This window comes from Gracilinanus agilis, chromosome 3 (genome assembly GCF_016433145.1).
Source record: "Gracilinanus agilis isolate LMUSP501 chromosome 3, AgileGrace, whole genome shotgun sequence".
Taxonomy (NCBI): Eukaryota; Metazoa; Chordata; class Mammalia; order Didelphimorphia; family Didelphidae; genus Gracilinanus; species Gracilinanus agilis.
This window is the reverse complement of record NC_058132.1, coordinates 237,450,867-237,472,126: the sequence shown is the minus strand read 5'-3', so window position 1 is coordinate 237,472,126 and position 21,260 is coordinate 237,450,867. Positions and strand designations below refer to the sequence as shown.

Below are 21,260 nucleotides of genomic sequence, written 5' to 3'. Positions count from 1 at the left end.
AGAGAGAGAGAGAGAGAGAGAGAGAGAGAGAGAGAGAGAGAGAGAGAGAGAGAGAGAGAGAGATTTCTTTTCTTATCTGAAAAAAAAATCACCAGAGAACTTTTTCTGGTTTTGACTCTAAAATGAGTTCCTGTTTTTGCCAAAGTCCTTCTTCTGTAACCTAAGCCTGACCCTGTATCCCATGGAGGGGGATTGTTAAGTGTAAGTTTTGTCAGGAAAAGGAAAGCACACATTTGGAGACCAGAACAAAGAATGATCTCTTGACTGAGTCATTTCAGTTAAATGAGGAGATCAGACTGCTCATGTAATTTCAGGATGGTTATAGATAGGGATTACCTCATTGTTCCTGGGAAGCCCCATAAGGAGATGCCTTTTCTGAGGTCCTTTATCTTGATATTCTTTTTTCCCCCAATTTTTTTTTCTGTTATAACTTTTTTTTTCTTTCTTCTGTTTTCTGTAAACATCAGCGGTAGAAGCAAAAGAAGGACAATATTTTTAGCTCTAGTGTTTACTAGGGGAACAAGTTTTGAAAACTGACCTCCCAGGCTGCCTTTCCATGAGAAATACACCTTATCACCTTTGGGATAATCTCTCAGGCTTTTAAAGTCACTGACACACATTTAAGAGTGATTATAAAGAACTGAGTGTTTGAGTGGCTTGTGAGCTCAGTGTGAGTCAATAGTGTAAGTACTGATTAGAAACGTAATGTGGTCTTAGGTTGCATAAAGTGGGGTGTACACAGAGGCCTCAAGAGGAGATTGTTCTGCTGGACTCTGCCCTCATCAAACCACAGTTGAAATACTATCTTCAATTCCAGATGACACATTTTTTTTTTGAAGAATAAACCAGAAAATATTTATAGAAGGTTGCAGATCTTTCAGATTATGCCATGAGAGCAGAGACTATTTAGCTTAGAGAAGAGAACACTTCAGAGAGATACAAGAGTTACCTTCGTTTATTTTGGAAAAAAATAGCATATGGAAGCAGGATTAGAATAATCCTGTTCTTTTGAGAGGACAGAACTAGGAGTTGGTTCTAGAAGGGCAGAAATTAAAGGAAATAAGATTTTTGTTTGATATAATGAGATGGTACAGCAGATAGAATGCTGGGCCTGAAGTCAGGAAGACCTGAGCTCAAATCTGGCCCCTGACATTTGCTAGTTGTATGACCACTGCCTCAGTTTCCTTGTCTGTAAAATGAGCTGGAGAACAAATGGTAAACCACTCGAGTATCTTTGCCAAGAAAACCCCAAATAGAGTCATGAAGAGTTGGACAAGACTGAACAACAAACAGCCCTATTCAAAAAGTAGAGTAAGTGATTTCTGTAGGTAATAATGATAGTAATAGCTAGCATTTACGTCACACTTTAAGATTTGCAAAGCACTTTGTAGTTATCTTATTTGGTCCCCACAATAACCCTAAGAGATAGGTTCCATTATTATTCTCATTATATAGATGAGAAAACTGAGGCAAAGGGATTTTGAGTGATTTACCCAAATTCATACAGCCTAGGCTGGATTTAAATTCAGCTCTTTCTGACTCTAGGCACAGGGCTGTTGGTCCACTATGCTGCCTAGCTGCTTCCATGGCCTTCTTTCAGACTACTTTTGGCTAAAACTCTACCAAGAGGCAAAGGGACATCAGGGAAGTGCTTAGAAACATGCCACAGATAATTTCCTCACAGATCTGCTGGGGTGAGTTTCCGTAGCTTTGTTAAGCATTCTCTCTCTCTCTCTCTCTTTCTCTTTTGTCCTCAGTCACAGAATGCATCTCCTAAGCAGAGGAAGCAGAGTGTGTATACGCCTCCTGCTATGAAAGGTACTGTGCAGGTACTGTTTCCTGTTGTGCTGACACATACCTAGCTGTAGACCCTGATAGTACTCTCTCTGCTTTTAAGAACAGCAGCGATAACAAAAGGAACCAAAATCACAAATGTGGTTAAGGGTTCTATGCTCAGGTGTGTAATTCATCAGCCCATCAATACCCCTTTATTAAACACCTGCTATGTGTCAGGTACCGTGCCAAGCTCTGGGCATGCAAAGGCAAAAGACAGTTTCTGCTCTCAAGGGGCTCACAATCTAATGGGGGAGACTACAGGAAAACAATTATGTCCGTATACAGGATAAATAAATAAATTGAGAGTAATCCATAAAAGGAAGGCTTTAGAATTAAGTGGGGTTGGGAAGGACTTCTATAGAAAGAGGGATGTTAAGTTGGGGCTTGCAGGAAGCCAGGGAAGCTAGGAGGCAGAGATAAGGAGGGAGAGCATTCCAGGTTTGGGGGACAGCCAGTGAAAGTGCTCTGAGCCAAGTGATTGAGTGTCTTTGTGGGAAGAACAGCAAGGAAGTCAATATCCCCCGATTAAAAAGTCCTGGGTAAGGAGTCCACTGCAAGAAGACTGGAAGGAAAGGAGGGGCTTCAGTTTTGAAGAGCTTTGAATGCCAAACAGAGGATTTAATTTTTGGTTTGTAGCATGGATTCAAATTCAGTCCCAGATACTTCCTAACTGTGTGAGCCTGGGCAAATCACTTGACCCTGTTTGCCCCAGTTTCCTCATCTGTCAAATGAACTGGGGAAAGAAATTGTAAACTACTCCAGGATCTTTGCCAAGAAAATCCCAAATGAGGTCATGAAGAATCAGACCTGCCTGAAAGGACTGAACAGTGACAAGGGTGATAAGAAGCCACTGAAACTTATTCAGCATGGTTGTGTTTGTAGGGGATGGGAGAGGAGACTGACATGGTTGGATGGTCACTTTGGTCCCTGAAAGGAAGATGGCTGTAGCAGGGAGATAATTATGACAGGTAGACCAACCAGCAGGTTATTGCAGTGTTCTGGGTATAAGGAAATGAGACCCCATATCTGGGAAGTATCAGAGAATTATTATAAACTATTAATTAGCTGATTGAGTTCGAGTAAGTAATTTAATTTCTCTGGGTGTCAACTTTGACATTTGCAAAATGAAAGGAGTAAACCAAATGGTGTCCCTTTGGGTTTTAACTTTTCCTGATTCTAACTCAATTTGAAGAGAAGATAATGTAGAGGAATGCTAAGGAGCATGCTTTTTTCAATTCCATTTTTATTGTACTTTTTTCTTCTCGTTTAAAACCTTTGAACACAATTAATCAGAAATCTGGACTACCTTTTCATTGCCTATGGCTTTTTGGCATTCTTTCCCAACTTTGAGGGACCCACACTGGCTGGCGATTGGGTCTTTCATAAAAAGTATTACTTTATGTCTGGAGCAACTTCTCCAAGAAGTCCTGTCAAAGCTGCTGTTGAACATAAAAGTAACAGCTGTTGAAATAATGAGTAAGTGTCCTTATTCAGACTCTGGAAGAGCCACAAAACCTAGCCCCTAAGTAGGTCCTATAAAGGGAATAGTACTGATATGTGACTGACCACAGCTGGTTTAGGGGTGCAATGGGAGAAAGTGTCCTACTTTTTACACAAAATCATTCCATGACTTGGGGAGAAATACAACAAGTCTGGCATATAATTTTGTCGCCTACTGCTTGGAGAGGTACATGTGTTGTAAAAGTGAGGGCTTTCAGAGAGGTTTTCTGCCCCACAGGTGCCCTTCCCTGCTCCAGTGGCACAGGGGCCAGCTGAGGAGTCTCTGCAGTAAGTTTGGAGAGGAACCTGAATGGGGACAGAAATATTTTACCCTATGTTCTTTCCAGGAACTGAGGTTTTTGAAGAAGCTGGGAAGGGGCCATGAGCAAATGAAAAAAAAATTCCTGCTTGTACTAGTAAACTTCCTTCCTCTAGAGCAATGAAACACTGTTCTTTCATGAATCTAATAAATAATCCAGATCACTGGCCGCATGGTCTGTTCTCATATAACCTGTGTGGGGGTAAAAATGCTGGTGGATGATTGTCATTTCTAAAAAGGTATCTTCTTGAGCATGTGTAAAACAGTATTTTAAAGACTTAATCATACAATGATCCAGAACAGTTTTGAGGGACTTATGAAAGAGAATGCTATTCACCTCCAGAGAAAGAACTTTTGGAGTAGGAATGCAGATGGAAGCTTATGATTTATCACTTGTTTATTTGGGTATATATTTGGGAGTTTTTGTTTTATAAGATTAGTCACTTACAAAAATGAATAATATGGAAATATGTTTTGCGTGATAATATACGTATAACCTAGATTGAATGGTTTTCTAGCTCTGGGAACAGGGAGAGAAGAAGGGAAGGAGACAATTTAGATCACGTAACTTCAGAAAACATACATGGAAATTTTTTTATTAAAATAAAAACAAATAACTAAAAACAATGACAAAATAATGCCTTTAGTAGTAGTAGGCTCAGTGGATAGGGCACCAGATTAGGAATCAGAAGAATATGGGTTCAAATTTGGCCTCAGATACTTCTTACCTGTGTGACCCTGGGCAAGTCACTTATTCCTATTTGCTTAGCCCTTGCTCTTCTATCATAGAGTTGTTATTAAGACACAAAGTAATAGTTAAATAATAATAATAATAATAATAATACCCATGGTATCTGCTTCAGGGTTTTTTTCATGTATTAAAATTGGTCAATCAATAGATTTACATTTATTAAGCAGCTACTATGTGTCAGGCACTAAGCTAAGTGCTTGATCATGCTTGTAAAGCCTGTAAGGTCTACAGGCTCTAGGTAGAGCGCTAGGTCAGCAATTGGAGAAGCGGGTAGGTAATTAGATGGAGAGCACTAGATCTGAGCTCAGGGACAAAGGTCAGGCTCAGGGTCTGACAAAGCCAGAGGTCCTTGGCCCTGGTTGTGGAGTCAAAGGATTTATTGGGGGTTTGAATTCTAGTCTAGCTGCTAGAATACACTCCCTGTGTGACCATGGGCAAGTCATATCTCCCTAGGTCTTAGTTTCCTTGTCTGTAAAATGTGGGGAAGAGTGTGTGTGTGTGTGTGTGTGTGTGTGTGTGTGTGTGTGTGTGTGTGTGTGTATTGCTGAAGGAATCTTCATATCTTATATATAAGATTCCTTCAGCATTAAATCTGACTTTGTTTTCTTATCTGAGGAATGGGAATCATATAATGGCTCAGGATCTTAGAAGAGAGAGCTTTGTAAACCTGAAAGTATTATATGTAAGAATCAGACTTATTGCAATAAAATGGTAACAATATTAAAAAAAGACTTTATCAACCTTAGCATGGCAGATAACAGGGAGATATTCCTCTTCTCCCCAAATTCTATTTTAGGTTAGTCTATCTATACAAAGATGAGGCAGCTAGGTGATGCAGAGGATAGAATTTTAGGCCTGGAGTCAGAAAGATTTATCTTCCTGAGTTCAAATCAGACACTTACTAACTATGTAACACCGAGCAAGTCATTTAACCCTGTTTGCTTCTATTTCTTCATCTGTCAAATAATATAGAGAAGGAAATGACAAGCCACTCCAGTTTGGCCAGGAAAACCCCAAATGGAGTCATGAAGAGTCGGACACAACTGAAAAGCTAGAAGGACAAAAACAGAAAGGCACATAAATGGGTATATGCAAAATGAATATAAGCACTAACTAGGGTGAGGATGCATTAATCTCTCCTTTCCTCTGTTTTACCACATAAACTCTGAGAGAAATTTACAGCAATTTTTTTTCCGTTCTTTCTTTACTATCCCTTCTCACTTCCCTCTTTCTCTGTTTACTGTCAGGGTGGTATAATCAGCCTTACCATGTATGGACATGTTCCTGTTCAGATTTTCCATTGATATTTGCTTCACAGTATGCATGAAAGTGACCAAAGTACATCTTTGCAAAGAAAACAGGCTTACTTTTCCATAATCCCACATATGTTCAACTTATTCTATAAACAAAGAGATCTGAAGTTTGTCAGATAAGGGCAGCTTTCTAACTAATCACCCTCTACATTTCTTTGCAGTACATATGGGAGTTAGTCCTCTAATTTGCCAAATGATCAACTAAATTCTTAATTCTTGTAGTATGACTTATACTATGTCTTAGAAGAGAAAAATCTAAAGAGGAAATTAGCTGACATCTTCACTCTTGCCTTTTTTTTAAAACTGGAATGCATTTGACTGAGGACATCAGAGTGAGTGTTATTGATTCAAAATGAGAATCTGGATATTAACTATGACAGCTGACCAAGTAACCGCTGCTTTCTGTGCACAGATCTCCTTTGAGCTCATATTATCATCTTTAATGCATGGATGATGGTCAGATGATCCATTTTACTTCTGTAAAAATATTTGTATGTGTTTTAAAAATTTTCCTTCATGCTTGTTAATTTATTTTAAGTGAATATTGCAGGTGCCCCAAAGACCAGTGATTACAATTGTGATGTGTCTAAGAATTTCTCTTGGAACACTTGTAGAACACTGCAGATAAGTTTTTCTCCAATGATAATATCAATTTTTCTAACTAATTTGAGCCTCAGTACAACCTTGTGACAATCAGTTTGTTGGGTTTGTAGTTGAGCAGATTCTAGTTTAGGGACTGATCTCTTGTAACTAGAGATTCTATGACTTTCTTCAGAGAGCTAGGCAACAAATATATTCTCCTCTAGACTTCTTTGACTCTGATCATGCCACTTATAAATCTTAGTATGAGGTTTGTGCAATTGAGCATATGCCCAGGAGACCCCCAGATTGTGAACCTATGATAGTATAGACAAGAACTCTGCTAGAAGTAGTGTTTCTCAAAGTGTGCTCCAGAGAGATCCAAACCATCCCAAGATTTTTTGATTTAATTTTAAATTTGACTAAATTTTTTAATTAAACAATTTTTTAAACCCTTACCTTCTGTCTTAGAATCAATACTGTTTATTGGTTCCAAGGTAGAAGAGTGGTAAGGGCTAGGCAGAGGGGATTAAGTGACTTGCTCAGGGTCTCACAGCTAGGAAATGTCTGAGGTTTGAACCTAAGACCTCCCAACTCTAGGCCTGGCTCTCAATCCACTGAGCCACCCAGCTGCCCCCTTAAATTTTATTTTTAACGTTAATTTTTAAAAAAAATGTGGAGCTCCAAATTCTCTCCCTCCCACTCCTTTCTCATTCTTGAGAAGGCAAGTGATGTATTGATTATATCTTAAAGTCATGGGAAACATATTTCCATATTAGCCATGTTGCAAAAAAAAACCAAAACAAAGCATGAAATATAAAGTAAAGAAAGCATGCTTCAATCTGTACTCAGAATTTCTCATTTATTTCTCTAGAGGTGAATAGCATTTTTCATCCTAGGTCTCATGTAATTGTCTCAGATCACTTTCATGATCAGAGTTGCTAAGTTTCTTAAGTGATCATGGTTACCATATTGCTATTACTGTGCACAATGTACTCTTAGTTCAACTCACTTCACTTTGCATAATACATACACATCTTCCCCAGTTTTTCTGACACTACCCTGCTCATCTCTTCTCATATCACCATAATATTCTACTACCATCATAAACCAAAATTTGTTCATCCATTCCCTAATTGATGAGTACCCCCTCAATTGAAATTTGTCTTTGAAAAATGAAATTTATGCTCTATGTTAATAAATGCTAATTAATAATAATAATAAATGTTTTTACTATAAGGATTCTACCAAAATTTTACTTAAACCAAAGGGATTTCCAACTCTGGAAAAGTTTGAGAAACACTGCTAGAAGGAATAGATTTGGAAGTCAAGAGACATGAGTACTAGTCCTGGTTCTGCTAGTAAATGGTTGAAATCTTGGGCAAGTCATGCCATCTCTTTTGGCCCAAGTTTCCTCAATTATAAAAGAAAGGAATTGGATTAGATTCCTTCTTACTTTCCTTTTAGTTATGCTCTTCAATGATTTTGATTATGATTCTAGACTACATCATAGAAAGACATGAGGGTTAGGGATGGAGTGGGAGGAGAAAAAATGCCATGTCTAAGGAATTGTTTCTGACAACAATTTTCTCTTTGAATAATACATATGCTGCCATTCAACAGTGACCATGCATATTAAGTCAGAGCAAATGAGTAGACTCAATAAAGAAAGGGGTCATTAACCTCTTACCCTAGAGCTTGAAGGAAATTAGGGTCAATTTAAGTAGAAATCAGAGAGCTTTCAAGACTAGTAATATCTTTAGAATTTCTTTCTTATATTTCTTTTATTTCCTTTTCCTGAGAATTCAAATCTACAAAGGAATTCATATAATATAGACACATTTGGCAAATTCAGGAGGTATCATCGGTCTAAGTGTCCTACTTAGGTCAGATGCCTAATTGAAACTTCCATATGGGAGAGAAAGGAGTAAACTCTGGTCTTGTTGTAGCTTAGCCAAAGAGATTTTAATAGAATTACTCTTCTACTCTTCTGCACCCTCTCTCCACCCACCCCCTAGCTCAATAATTCCTTAATTTTTCTGACTCAGAATCTAGGCTCTATTAAACTAAATGATCTTAGCAGCTTGTGAGAAGTGACAAAACATTTTTCAACACAGCAACTCTTAATATATTACTTATCTTTCTAATCTTCCAATATTTAAAATTCATGTTTTTGGAGAATATTCAATATTTATTAATTTGATAAGCATTTATTAAGTTCCAACTGTGCAAGGCACAAGAGATATGAAAATTAAAATAAATCCCTAAAATCCCAATGCTCGTAGTTTACTTTCTTCTGAGTCAGAGGAGTGCATATGATGTCCTACTTAATTACCAGGTTGGGGGGAAGCAAATAAAATATGATATTCTGGTCTGGGGGGATTTACATTTTAATGGGTTGATGGGAATATGACAAATTCAATGAACACAATTAAATAGGATGTGATGGGGCAGAGAAGAGATGCAAAAGGAATTATTTGTCAAAATAATAATAGAATAATTTGTCAAAATAATATGTTAAAAATTAAGGAATTTGTCAAAAAAGGTTATAGAATTAGATTGGAGGCAGATTGTAAGGAACTTAAATGTAGGACAAAAAGGATTTATATATAATCCATGAAGCATAATGAAGACATTGAAGGTAAATAGCAGTCAGATTTTGGTAGGTTTGTAAAGGATGAGAAAGGAGAGAATTTGAGTCATGAGATAGTGTGAAAGAACAGAAAGTGGAAGCAGGGTGAGTAATAAGGAAGCTATTATTGTGCTTCAGGCAACAAGTGCCTTCACTAGGGGTATGGCAGTGTGAGTGAAATGGTCATCGTTACAGATAGCTAGGAATCGATTCGTTTTAGGTAAATGAATATAAGTAGTGCTAAAATGAATGTGGTAGGCTCAATAATTTTTATAACTTGGTTTTTGAGGATTAGTGAATTTCATTCTTTTGAAATATAAAGGACTTAGGAAATGGTCAATATTTTAGAAATGAATACTTACTCCATTTTTTCCTGCCCTTATTGGAACCAAGCAGGCTAACCTGGTGAATTTCTTGAATGAACAATTCTCTTAGAAATACTATGGGAAGAAGAAGAGATAACATCATCCAGGTTCTTCGGAGATAGAATAAAGACAATCAAAAATCTGTTGTGATTTTTGAAGAAAAAAGCTCAACAGCTTCTATTATGGGATTCAGCAACTATTTTAGTGCCTATCTATGACAGAGGTAATAAAAAACCCTATAATTGACAATAACTTCAAAAATCAATGAAGAGATTGATTGTTTACCACTGTGCCTTTAAGTCACTTATGATCTATTTGGGCAGATATTTTATCTTAATTTTTAAATGTATTTATTTATTTAGAACATTTTTCCATGGTTACACAATTTAAATTCTTTCCCTCCCTTCTTCCATCCCGTCTTCTGGAGCTGACAAACAATTCCACTGGGTTATACATGTATCATTGTTCAAAACCTATTCCCATATTATTCATATTTGCAGTAGAGTGATCTTTTAAAGCCAAAACCCCAAATCATATCCCCATCAAATTATGTGATCAATCATGTTTTTCTTCTGTGTTTTTGCTCCCACAGTTCTTTCTCGGGATGTGGATATTGTTCTTTCTAAGTTCCTTTGGATTTTCCTGGATCATTGTATTGCTACTAGTAGAAAAGTCCATTATATTCGATTCTGCCATAATGTATCAGTCTCTGTGTACAATGTTCTCCTGGTTCTGTTCCTTTCCCTCTGCATCAATTTCTGGAAGTCTTTCCAGTTCACATAGAAATATTCCAGTTCATCATTCTTTTCAGCACAATAGTATTCCATAACCATCAGATGCTATAATTTGTTCAGCCATTTTCCAATTGATGGACTCTCCCTCATTTTCCAATTTTTTTTTTGCCACCACAAAGAGTGTGGCTATAAATACTTTTGTACAAGTATTTTTCCTTATTATCTCTTTGGGGTAAAAACCCAGCAGTAGTATGGCTGGATCAAAGGGCAGGAATTCTTTTATAGCCCTTTGGGCATAATTCCAAATTGCCCTCCAGAACCTCCTGAATTGTTGGATTAATTCACAACTCTACAAACAGTGTATTAGTATCCCAATTTTGCCACATCCCTTCCAACATTTATCACTTTTTTTGTGCCTTATTGGCCAGTCTGCTAGGTGTGAGGTGGTACCTCAGAGTTGTTTTTATTTTCATTTCTCTAATCAAGAGGGATTTAGAATACTTTTTCATGTGCTTATTGATAGTTTTTATTTTTTCATGTAAAAACTGCCTATTCATATCTCTTGATCATTTGTCAATTGGAGAATGGCTTGATTTTTTTTTTTGTAAATTTGACTTAGTTCCTTATGTATTTGGGAAATTATACCTTTGTCAGAAAGTTTTGTTATAAAAATTTCCCCCAGTTTGTTGCTTTCCTTCTAATTTTGGTTGCATTGGTTATATTTGTACAAAATCTTTTTTAATTTGAGAATTTTATATTTTGTAATGTTCTCTATCTCTTGCTTGGTGATAAATTCCTTCCTTTCCCACAGATCTAAGAGGTATACAATTATATGTTCACCTAATTTATTTGTGATTTCATGGGGAGCTATTTTAGAAGGGAGAGGGATAATGAAAGCAACTTACAGCCATCATAAAAACTGAAAAATAAAATGAAATTCTGAGATTGTTCATAGACTTTAAGAATCTCCTAGTTTAATGGAACCTCATCTCAGAGACCATTTATAGCTGAATACAAATAGCTAGTCAATCTTTGAAGACCACTAATGAAAATCAATAGCAAACCTTTATTTAACCTCTTTCTATGTGCCAGGTACTGTGATAATCAATGATGATAGAAAGGAAGACAAAAGATGGAGTTTTCTATTGAGTAGGTCACCATCTAATGAAAGAGACAACAAGCAAACAGCTATACATGAACAAGATATAGATAGAAAAAATTGGGAGTAATATTAGAGGAAGGCACAACATAATGTGGTTGTTTACTTGTTCATTCATGTTTGAATCAACATGAACCCACAGACTTTTGTCCTTGTGGTTTCCTTGGTGAAGATCCTGGAGTGGTTCGCCATTCTCCTATCCAGTGTGTGTTCCCAATTTATAGAGGAGAAACTTGAGGTAAATAGGCATTAAGTGACTTACCCAGAGACAAATAACTATTAAGTGTCTGAGATCAGGTTTGAATTTAGATAGCCCTGATTCCAAACCTGATATTTAGTCCACTGTACCATCTAAGGTAGGTAAGGAAAGGCTTTTTGTTGAAGGCAGGATTTTGCCTGAGACTAGAAGGGAGCCAGAAAGGGCAAGAGATGTAGGGGGAAGAGTGTTCCAAACATAGAGGACAACCAGTGAAAAGGCCTGCAGTTGGAGTTGAGCTATAGTGTGGCATGAGGGAGAAATAACAACAAGACCAATAACATTTGGATAATAGAGTATGAAGCTAGGAGTGGGAGGAAAGAGACAGGAAGAGACTAGAAAATCAGTAAGAAGTAGGAAGACTCAAAAGGTAGAAGGATCCAAGTTGTAAAGGGCTTTAAATACTGTCCGAAGGTTACCCCATTCCATTCTGGGATAGCTATACTTAAATATTATGAAGTGTTCCCTTATTGAATTGAAATCTAATTTTCTGCAGCTATCACTATTGCTCTGCCTTTTGAGGCTAAACAAAGCAAATTTAATTCATTTTCTTTGTTACAGCCTTTTGAATACTTTGAGACTGTGATTACTATTCCCATAAGTCTGTTCCTCAGGATCCTTCTACCAATCTTCTCACCATTTTGGTCTTCCAGTTGGTGATGTGCTCTAGAATGTTAATACTTTCCTTGGTGCTCAGATACTCAGACCCAGAACTGGACATAATATTCCAAATATGTCCTGATCAGGAAAGAGTTCAGTGGGCCTATCGTTACCCTAGCCTTAGACACTATGCTTTCCTTAATACAGCCCATGTTAGCATTAGTTTTTTTGTCCTGCCCTATCACATTACACTTATATTGAGATTACAGTTCACTAAAAAAACCCCAAATTTTTTTATAGATGAATTACTAATTGGTTCTGATTCCCTCTCTTTGTATTTGTGATTTTTAAAAACTCAGGTAGAAGATGTTATTTTAGAAATGAAATCTCATCTTGTCCTCTAGCCCCACCAGTACATGAATAGAAATTTAACATTTTATATTGACAAATAAGTGGAAAGACAATTAGGCCCATGAGAATTCAGAAGGTGTGATCCTACCACCAATGCAGATGAGTTGCCACAGAAAGGCTTCCCTTTAGAGAAGTTTGGATTTGACTTGGACTATAAAGAAGGTCATAAAGTCAATGTGTCATCAGATTTGACTGCAATATCAATTAGCTTCATGATCATGACATTTATTTAATTTTTCTGAACACCAAAAACGTGGCAGAAGTTGAGAGATTGATAGATTTTAAAGTGAAGTTAGGTATGTCTTGGGTTAGATGGTCTATAAAGTTCTTCTAACTCTAAAATAAGATTTTTCTATGATCTATAAAATAGGGATAGTAATTATACATTCTACCTTATTGGTTTGTCATGAGGTGGGGATATACTTAATACAAGGTACTGTTATATGAGAATGGGACCTAAATGAGGGAAGAGGATAAGAGAGGAAAGTTCAAGAGCAGAAAAAAAGAATCATGGAGATGGGAAGGCACAGGGCACATCCCTAGCTGAAAGGCCTGTGAGGCATAAATGGTGGGACAAATACAATAAGATGACATTTCAATAGGAATAACTGTCTCCAGCTCTGGAGTTTTGGATTGTGCTTGTCAGCCTCACTAGTACAGAATGGGTAAGATAACAGATCATGTGGAAAAAAGAAAAGAAAAATACAAAACCCTGAGGACTTTTATATACTATTATCTTAATATTCGTATGATTTGGTTATATGTTAACTGAGTGACTTATGCAAAGCAAGTTGATGGGCTCTTTTTCTTCTGTTTGGTTGAAATATATTGTTTCACTCCATTGCTAATGAGTCAACTAACTATTTATTAGGCAAAGGTTGCATAGAACGAGACATTTCTCTGTGTACAGTGACTGGGAAATCTAGAACACTTGATTTTGGGTATATGCAGTGGCTCAGGGATCCTCAGTACATTAACCACCTGGAAAGTGTAGACACTGTTCTGGACCAACTTTCCTGGATAAAGGAAAGTGGTGAAAAGATGTGAAACCCTGCTATACAAAGATTGGGAATATTTGGTCTGGCAAAGAGGAGAATTAGGGATGATATGATAGTGGTTTTCACAAATCCGAAGGGCTGTTGTGAAAGAAGGGTTAGAGTAGAGTAGAGCTGAACATCTTATCTTTTTTTTTTGATCATGGACCTCTTTTTCAGTCTGGTGAAATCTACAGGATCATTTCTCAGAATAATGTTTTCAAACACATAATAAATACATAGAATTTCAAAGAAATTAATTATGTTGAAATACAGTTATCAAATTATTTTTACTTTTCTTTTAATTCTTAGCTTCTGTCTTAGAACCAATATTGGTTCTAAGGCAGAAAAGTGGTAAGGGCTAAGCAATTAGGATTAAGTGACTTGCCCCTAGTTACATAGCTAGCAAGTGTCTGAGTCTAAATTTGAACCCAGGACCCCGCACCTCTAGCCCTTGCTCTCAATCCACTGAGCCACCTAGCTGCCCTCTATCAAATTATTTTTTTAAAGTTCATACGCTCTAGTTTAAAAATTCCTGGATTAGAAAGTAGAAGGAATTTTCAACATGCAGTGAAAAGTGAATCTTTGGAGTAAAAGGACCAGGATTCATTTTCTAGATTGCAATTCCACGATGCACAAACAATTTGTCTTTGAAGCTGTTATTTTCCCCCTGTTTATAATTAGAATGTTGGATTAGATGATCTCCAGTACTCCTTCTAGTTCTAACTCTGTGTCCTGTGACGTGATGTAGTTAACTCCCAAAAGCTGAACTAGAAACAATCACCCTATGAACAAGCATTTATTAAATACTTATTATGAAAAGTGGCAGCTAAGAGGCACAGAAGATAGAATGCTGGATTTTGAATCAGGAAGACTCATCTTCATGAGTTCAGATCTGGCCTCAGACACTTACTAGCTGGGTAACCCTGGGCAAGTCACCTAACCTTGTTTGCCTCAGTTTCCTCATCTATAAAATGAGATGGAGAAGGAAATGGCAAACTACTCCAGTATCTGAAAAAAAAAACAAATAAACTCAAATGGGGTCACAAAGAGTCAGGTAGGACTAAAACAACTGAATGACAATAACAAAATGAAAAGTAGAGGTTGAAGAGATCAGATTGTTGATTCAACAATAACAACAGGGGGCAGCTGGGTGGCTCAGTGGATTGAAAGTCAGGCTCGAGATGGGAGGTCCTGGGTTCAAATCTGGCCTTAGACACTTCTCAGCTGCGTGACTGTGGGCAAGTCACTTAACCCCCATTGGCTAGCCCTTACCACTCTTCTGCCTTAAAACCAATACCTAGTATTGATTCTAAGTCCAAAGGTAAGGGTTTAAAACAACAACAAATTCTTACTAACACTTTTAGAGCAAGATTAAAGGAGAATGGATTAGTTTAAGAACCAGAGAATTCTGAGCACAAGAAGTCTCCTTTGAAAGGATTGTTTATCATTTGTTTTCCAGGAAGCATCCTTTTTCTCATGCAAATTGAAATAAATGAACTCTAGGAGCACGTTTAGGATCCTGTTATATTGACATGTGTGAAGGAAATCTACTCTTCCTCCCTCTCATGGGATCACACCCTTGACCTCATCTCCTGAAGACTGTTTGACCTGGAGGCCAGGACTCTATGAAGGAAATCATTGGATGAATTGAGTCACAAGGATAGGATGGCAGCCAGAAAAATAAAGTAGTAGTAGAATCTCAGTATTCCCTGCACTGCCCCCTGGACTGCCCCCCTGAGCAGCACAGGCTAAATAGAAATCCATAGTTGACTCCCAAGATGTGACATATGAGAGTTAGTGGGCAGAGAGAAGGTTTGATAAACTGAGGCAAGAGAAGATTTCTCTCTCTTCTCTTCCATGTTTGTTGCTGACTGGACCTGTCTGTATAGCATGGGTAGGGGAGGACCAAAATAACAGCCACAGAAGAGCAAGTTAAATGAAGCAATAAGGGAAGCACTTTTTATATCTCTCTCCTGTTTTTCCATCTTTTCCCCCAATTACTTTTGATTAATAAAATTATTAATTTATGGCAAGTCATAATTTTCACTCTTGATATATATCCAAATCTACTATTTTATTAAATTATATTAACCAGATCAGGCTAAGATTTTGCATGAAGCTAAAACAATGAAGGCAATGGTCTATTGAAATATAATAAATCAATGCTTTCTCTCTCATTTTATTAAAATATGATTTGAGATATCCAAAAAGGAAAATAAATCAAAATTGTATCAGCAGTGTCCAGTCAATCAGTCAATCAAGAATCTACGGGGGCAGCTGGGTAGCTCAGTGGAGTGAGAGTCAGGCCTAGAGACAGGAGGTCCTGGGTTCAAACCCAGCCTCAGCCACTTCCCAGCTGTGTGACCCTGGGCAAGTCACTTGACCCCCATTGCCCACCCTTACCACTCTTCCACCTATGAGACAATACACCGAAGTACAAGGGTAAAAAAAAAAAAGAATCTATCACCTAGCATTTTAAACGTTTCTACTATGTGCCAGATATTAAGCTAAGCCTGAGTATACAAAGAAAGACTTTAAAAAATGGTCTTTGCCTTCAAGGAGCTTACATTCTAATGGGGGGGAGGGATATAAAGTAGGTACCATACCTAAATGGTCAAAGTCTTTTTTATCCTCATCATCAGCAAACACCTGAATTACAGAATTTAGAGTTGGAAAGAACTTTGTATATTCTCCAATCCTCTTATTTCTTCTTCTTCTTTTTTTTTTTTAGCCTGGTCCATTCCTTTCTGTAACTTCCCTTCTCCACTGGGTACTTTACATGTTATTCATCATACCTGCCTTTCTTGGCCAGGGTTCTATTCTGGCTCAGTTATTCAGGGGAAGGGCTGAGCTTAATTTTTCAATTCAAGAAATAACAGCTTTCCAGATTAGTAACCCTGTAAATACAGTTTAATATGGTGGAAATACATGTAAATATAGTTGCCAATGTGGAAATCTGTTAAGTGTTTCTCAAATTATAAATATCAACGTCTTTACTTTTTTTTAAGTACAAATATATTTGTATTTCCCTATTCCTATTCTTCTTAACTCTTTATTTCCTACCCATTTGATTACAGCCTTCCTCTTTCTCTCTTTAAGGAAGTTGGGAGCAGTGTGATCTCAGCTATGCTTTTGATTGATTCAATAAGAACTTAGACCTGAGGTCTGTACAGAGAAGCTTTAGAGAAAAAAAAATATTTAGCGTAGACTGATTTCCCATTTGGTAGCTTAGTCATTGGCTATTAGGTTCAAGATTGTAGAAGACTTTTCTTCCACATATTTGTTTTGTAGATTCAGAAATAATAAATCCCAAATTAAAAAAAAACTTGAAGCAAGACCCAATTTTGACCATGTGATATCATTCAGAAATACTAAAATTAGATTACCATTTGGAAATCTCTTTCAATTTTTTTTGTTATTGTTTTATTGTACCATTGCCAGGTGCAGTGACAAAGGAAGGCATAAGTCTTGCTGGCTATAATCTGAAAGACTTCGGGTTAAATCTAGCCTCAGATGCTTATTTGTTGCTTGCCCTTGGGTAATCCACTTCATCTATATAAACCTTAGACAACTTAATAGATATATCTAGTCATTGACTTACAAATTCCCTAGTAAATCACAAATCCTTATATTTCTGTTGGGTTATCCCCAGAAAAATCGAAAGCCTTTTATATAGGTGTAATTGAAGGAAAAAAAGACACCCCTTTCCAAAATGCTTTAAGTCTTAGAAGAAAGATTCAGGAAAAGGAAAGGGTGGAGTTTTCCATTTTATTGAACAGATGAATATCCTTAATGACTATAACTCTTTAGAAGATTAAAAAAATAGAAACAAGAATACAGTCATAGTACAGACACAGGTCATATTTTCCACTTCCCCAAGGAACTGGCTACATTTAAAAGTTGTTCATTAGCAAAAGAGATTCTGTTGGAGGAAAAAAATGATCTCTTTGATTAGTGTTAATTTACATGATGGGTTTGTATCACCCCCAACAACAATGAAAAATATCCCTTATTTTCATTTTTATGAGCATCATCAAAAATGACAACTTCCCTATCCAAAGGTGAAGAAAAAACTGAGCCAGTATATGTAGCTATGAATCTCAAATATGTAGAGTTTGCTTTCTAAAAATTCAATTTAGTATAATCACTCCAATTATGTTTGTAATGCTCATAGGATATACAGTAATTTTTTGTCAGACTGCAATTTATTTTTCCTTTTTGCATATAGTTGTTCAGTCATTTTTTAGTTGTGTCTGACTCTTTGTGACCTGATTTGCGGTTTTCTTGGTAATGATACTGGAGTAGTTTGCCATTTCCTTCTCCAGCTCATTTTAAAGATGAGGAAACTGGGGCAAACAGGGTTAAATGGCTTGCCCAGAGGGGCATAGCTAGTGTCTGAGGTCAGATTAAAACTCAGGAAGAAGCATCTTCCAGCTCCAGGTCCAGCACTCTATAAACTGTGCCATTCAGCTGTCCATATAGATGAAATTATAATTAGGAATATGGCAGTTGGACCTCAAGTCAGGAAGAACGGAATTCAAATCTGGCCTCAGATGTAACTGTGAGACCCTAGGCAGATCACTTAATACTGTTTGCCTTTACTTCCTTATTTGTAAAATAAACTGTAAAGGGAAAAAAAAGCAAACCACTTCATTATCTTTCTCAAGAAAACTCCAAATGGGGTTCTAAAGAATTGGACATGAACTGAAAATGACTGAACAACAACTATAAAAAATAAAAATTAGGAATTTTAGTACATATGACAAATTCAGCTGAATGTGAGAAGGGAGGAATCTAAATTATAACTATTCCTACTTAAGGTCTAAGTAGACAGAAGACAGAATCCAAAGGAGTTGAAAAATTAGAGGAATTGAGAGACCAAGATGCTTTAAGATTGTGGTGGAGAATAAAGCTGAGCCAGGGATTAATGTTATTAGGAAGAGGGAGATTGCACTGGAGGTTCCTGGATCATAGCATCATATACTCACAGCTAGAAGGGAACTAAGAGGCCCCTTCCAGAGTCTGAGGCTAGATTTAAACCTAGGTTTTTCAGATTATATCCAGCAATACTTAATGCTTTCCATTGTCACTGCACCTGGCATTGGTACAATAAAACAACTTATTTTGAGGACTAGAGTGGTATTGTGATTTACTTAAGGTCATATAAGTAGTAAATATCAGAGCTGGGATTTGAACCCAGGTCTTCTGTCCCCAAAATCCAGTACAATTTCCATTGTACTGTGCTACCCTCCATATGAAAGCTACAGAAACCACAAGAATTTGTATAGAATAGAGTGAAGTTTAAAGAAAGGAAGTTGATTTTTTTTAAAACCCTTGTACTTCGGTGTATTGTCTCATAGGTGGAAGATTGGTAAGGGTGGGCAATGGGGGTCAAGTGACTTGCCCAGGGTCACACAGCTGGGAAGTGGCTGAGGCTGGGTTTGAACCTAGGACTTCCTGTCTCTAGGCCTGACTCTCACTCCACTGAGCTACCCAGCTGCCCCCTAAGGAAGTTGATTTTTGATGATGTTAGAGGGAGAATCTAAATGTAAAATAAGGAATATGCCAATTTTTCCTACTGATCCTATAATATTGGGGTTTGGGGAGAAGGAGCCATTAGCCTTGGAGAGGATGCCAAACTATGTATTATCCTCAAGAAGAGTCAGGATTTTAGCAATATCAAGGAAGATGGGATGGGGGAAAGGGTGCTCAGTGAATAGAGAGCCACATCTAGAGATGGAAGTTCAAATTCGACCTTAGATACTTCCTAGCTATGTTACCTTGGGCAGGTCACTTAATCCTAATTGCCTAGCCATTACCACTCTTAAGCCTTGGATCCAATACATTTTGTATTGATTCTAAGATGGAAAGAAAAAGTTAAAAAAAAAGAGGAAAAGTGAGAGGAAAAGAACTAGAAAAATAAGATCATTAGGATCTAGACCTGGAAGTTTCCTTAGAGATCTAGTCCAACTTCTTTGTTTCATAGTTGAGGAAATCAACTAAGAGAGCTAAAGTGATTTATCTAATGTCATATATGCAGTCGAAGGGTCAGGGAGCTTTTGAACTCAGGTCTTTCACTAAATCCATCATCTTTTCATATACCATAATAGAAAAGGATTCCAAAGGGAAGTAGAAAGAGAGAGCAGGAGAGGAATAAAAACTAGGATGGGAGGGCTAGGCTACTATGGGAATGGGTCACTCTAAATTAATGATTAATTACCCCTGATCTTAGGTGTTCCATTTGGCATGGGACAGGCACATTGGGAAAAGGGCATCCCATTGGGAAAATAGGCCATAGGAAAGATGAATGCTGGCTACTGTCTTCTTAGAGAGAAGGGAGGAATCTCCTACACTCCCATGTCAGCACCTGGGCTAAAGCCCCTGTTTCCCTCTGCTAGTTTTACTTCTAATATTACGTTATAGATATACAGATTTAAGTAAGTAATCTCCTTCCAAAGAGTTTATTGTGTGGGGAGGTTTGCTTTCATTATTAATTTAGTTCTGACTCAAGTATTTACCCTTTATTCTATTCTTACTGATCCCAAAGGCTATGATTAGTGTTAAAAACAGATTCAGTTCTTCCTCAAATTGCAGTTCATTCCTATTTGAGTCAATGTACTGTAAAGTATGTAAGGCAATCAGTATATAGCTACTAAAAATAGAGTGATCTATGCCTTCTTTTCTCACTAGCCTGCAACTAATGCATATCATATCCATTAGCATTAATGAGGGTTAATGCTCCACTCTCAGTCTGCTAAGATTTACAAACAGCAACTCTTGTTAATGATTATGGCAAGTTCCAGTAACACACTTTAATATATTGCAAGAAGAGTGAGCAGATGATTTCCTTTAATATTTTCCATCAGTGTGCCATATTTTTAGGGGTACTGTAAATCAGAAGTTTCTTTTTAGGCGTGAGGAAAGAACTAGGAAGATGCTATTGACTCTACCATTTTGAGCAAAAATATGTCAGGTCTTTCCTTGTCCCTCACTTTTTCCTGTTACTAACTCTATATCAAAGTAGTTTGATCACCCCATGATTCCTTTTTGCAAAGCTAATAACTGTAAGAGACTTTTACATGATATTCTTAAATATCCTGTTTGGACCAGCAATAAAGGGACCTCTTTACATTTTTACATATGGTCAACTTAATGATATAGCAATGAGGTCCTGCACCCTCTGATTCCTTTGAGTTCTTTTCATAGGTCCTTTTGCTAAAAGTACAAACTAATGTTATTAGTAGTTGTCATAGGTAGTAAGAGAGCTATGAAAAAATGTGGTTGGAGCCAGTAGGATAATTGTGGGGAGTATATCATCATAGACTATCTGGGGTACAGACCCAGAACTCTTCTGTAGATGGCTACTAGGAGAGGAAGGACCTCTCAGGGAATAAAGCTGCTTCCCTGATTTTAGGCAGTTGGTCCTTTTTACTATATGGAAGGATGATGGAGGATTGGTTTCATCCAGACTTACTGCACAGTTCTTAGAAGGCCATGTTCAGCAGAACTAACTTTTTTTAAAAAACAAAACAATTTAATCTAGTGTTCCATTTGTGAAAGATTAGAACAAGTCAAAAAAACTCCTCCTAAGAGATTTGGTTTAGTAGTCAGGATAGGATGCAATGGCCTCTTGATTTAGAAAAGACTGAGACCAAGGGAATCATACCTTACCTGTTGGCAGCAATACAAATGGCACTATCACTATGGCTCCCAAATATGAGGGTGTTAGGGCATCATTAGCATGTAATATTTGTGTATGTATCAGTCA

The 21,260-nt window shown here is 37.2% G+C and overlaps 1 protein-coding gene across 1 annotated transcript in view; it reads left to right on the top strand.

The window, feature by feature from the left end:
- The window catches only part of PPP1R1C (protein phosphatase 1 regulatory inhibitor subunit 1C), a 235,329-nt gene that overhangs the window by 101,893 nt on the left and 112,176 nt on the right, over window positions 1-21,260 (top strand). Inside the window, exon 5 of the mRNA XM_044666473.1 lies at window positions 1,758-1,818. Coding sequence (XP_044522408.1) covers window positions 1,758-1,818 — 61 coding nt within the window. The remainder of the gene's footprint in view (window positions 1-1,757; window positions 1,819-21,260) is intronic.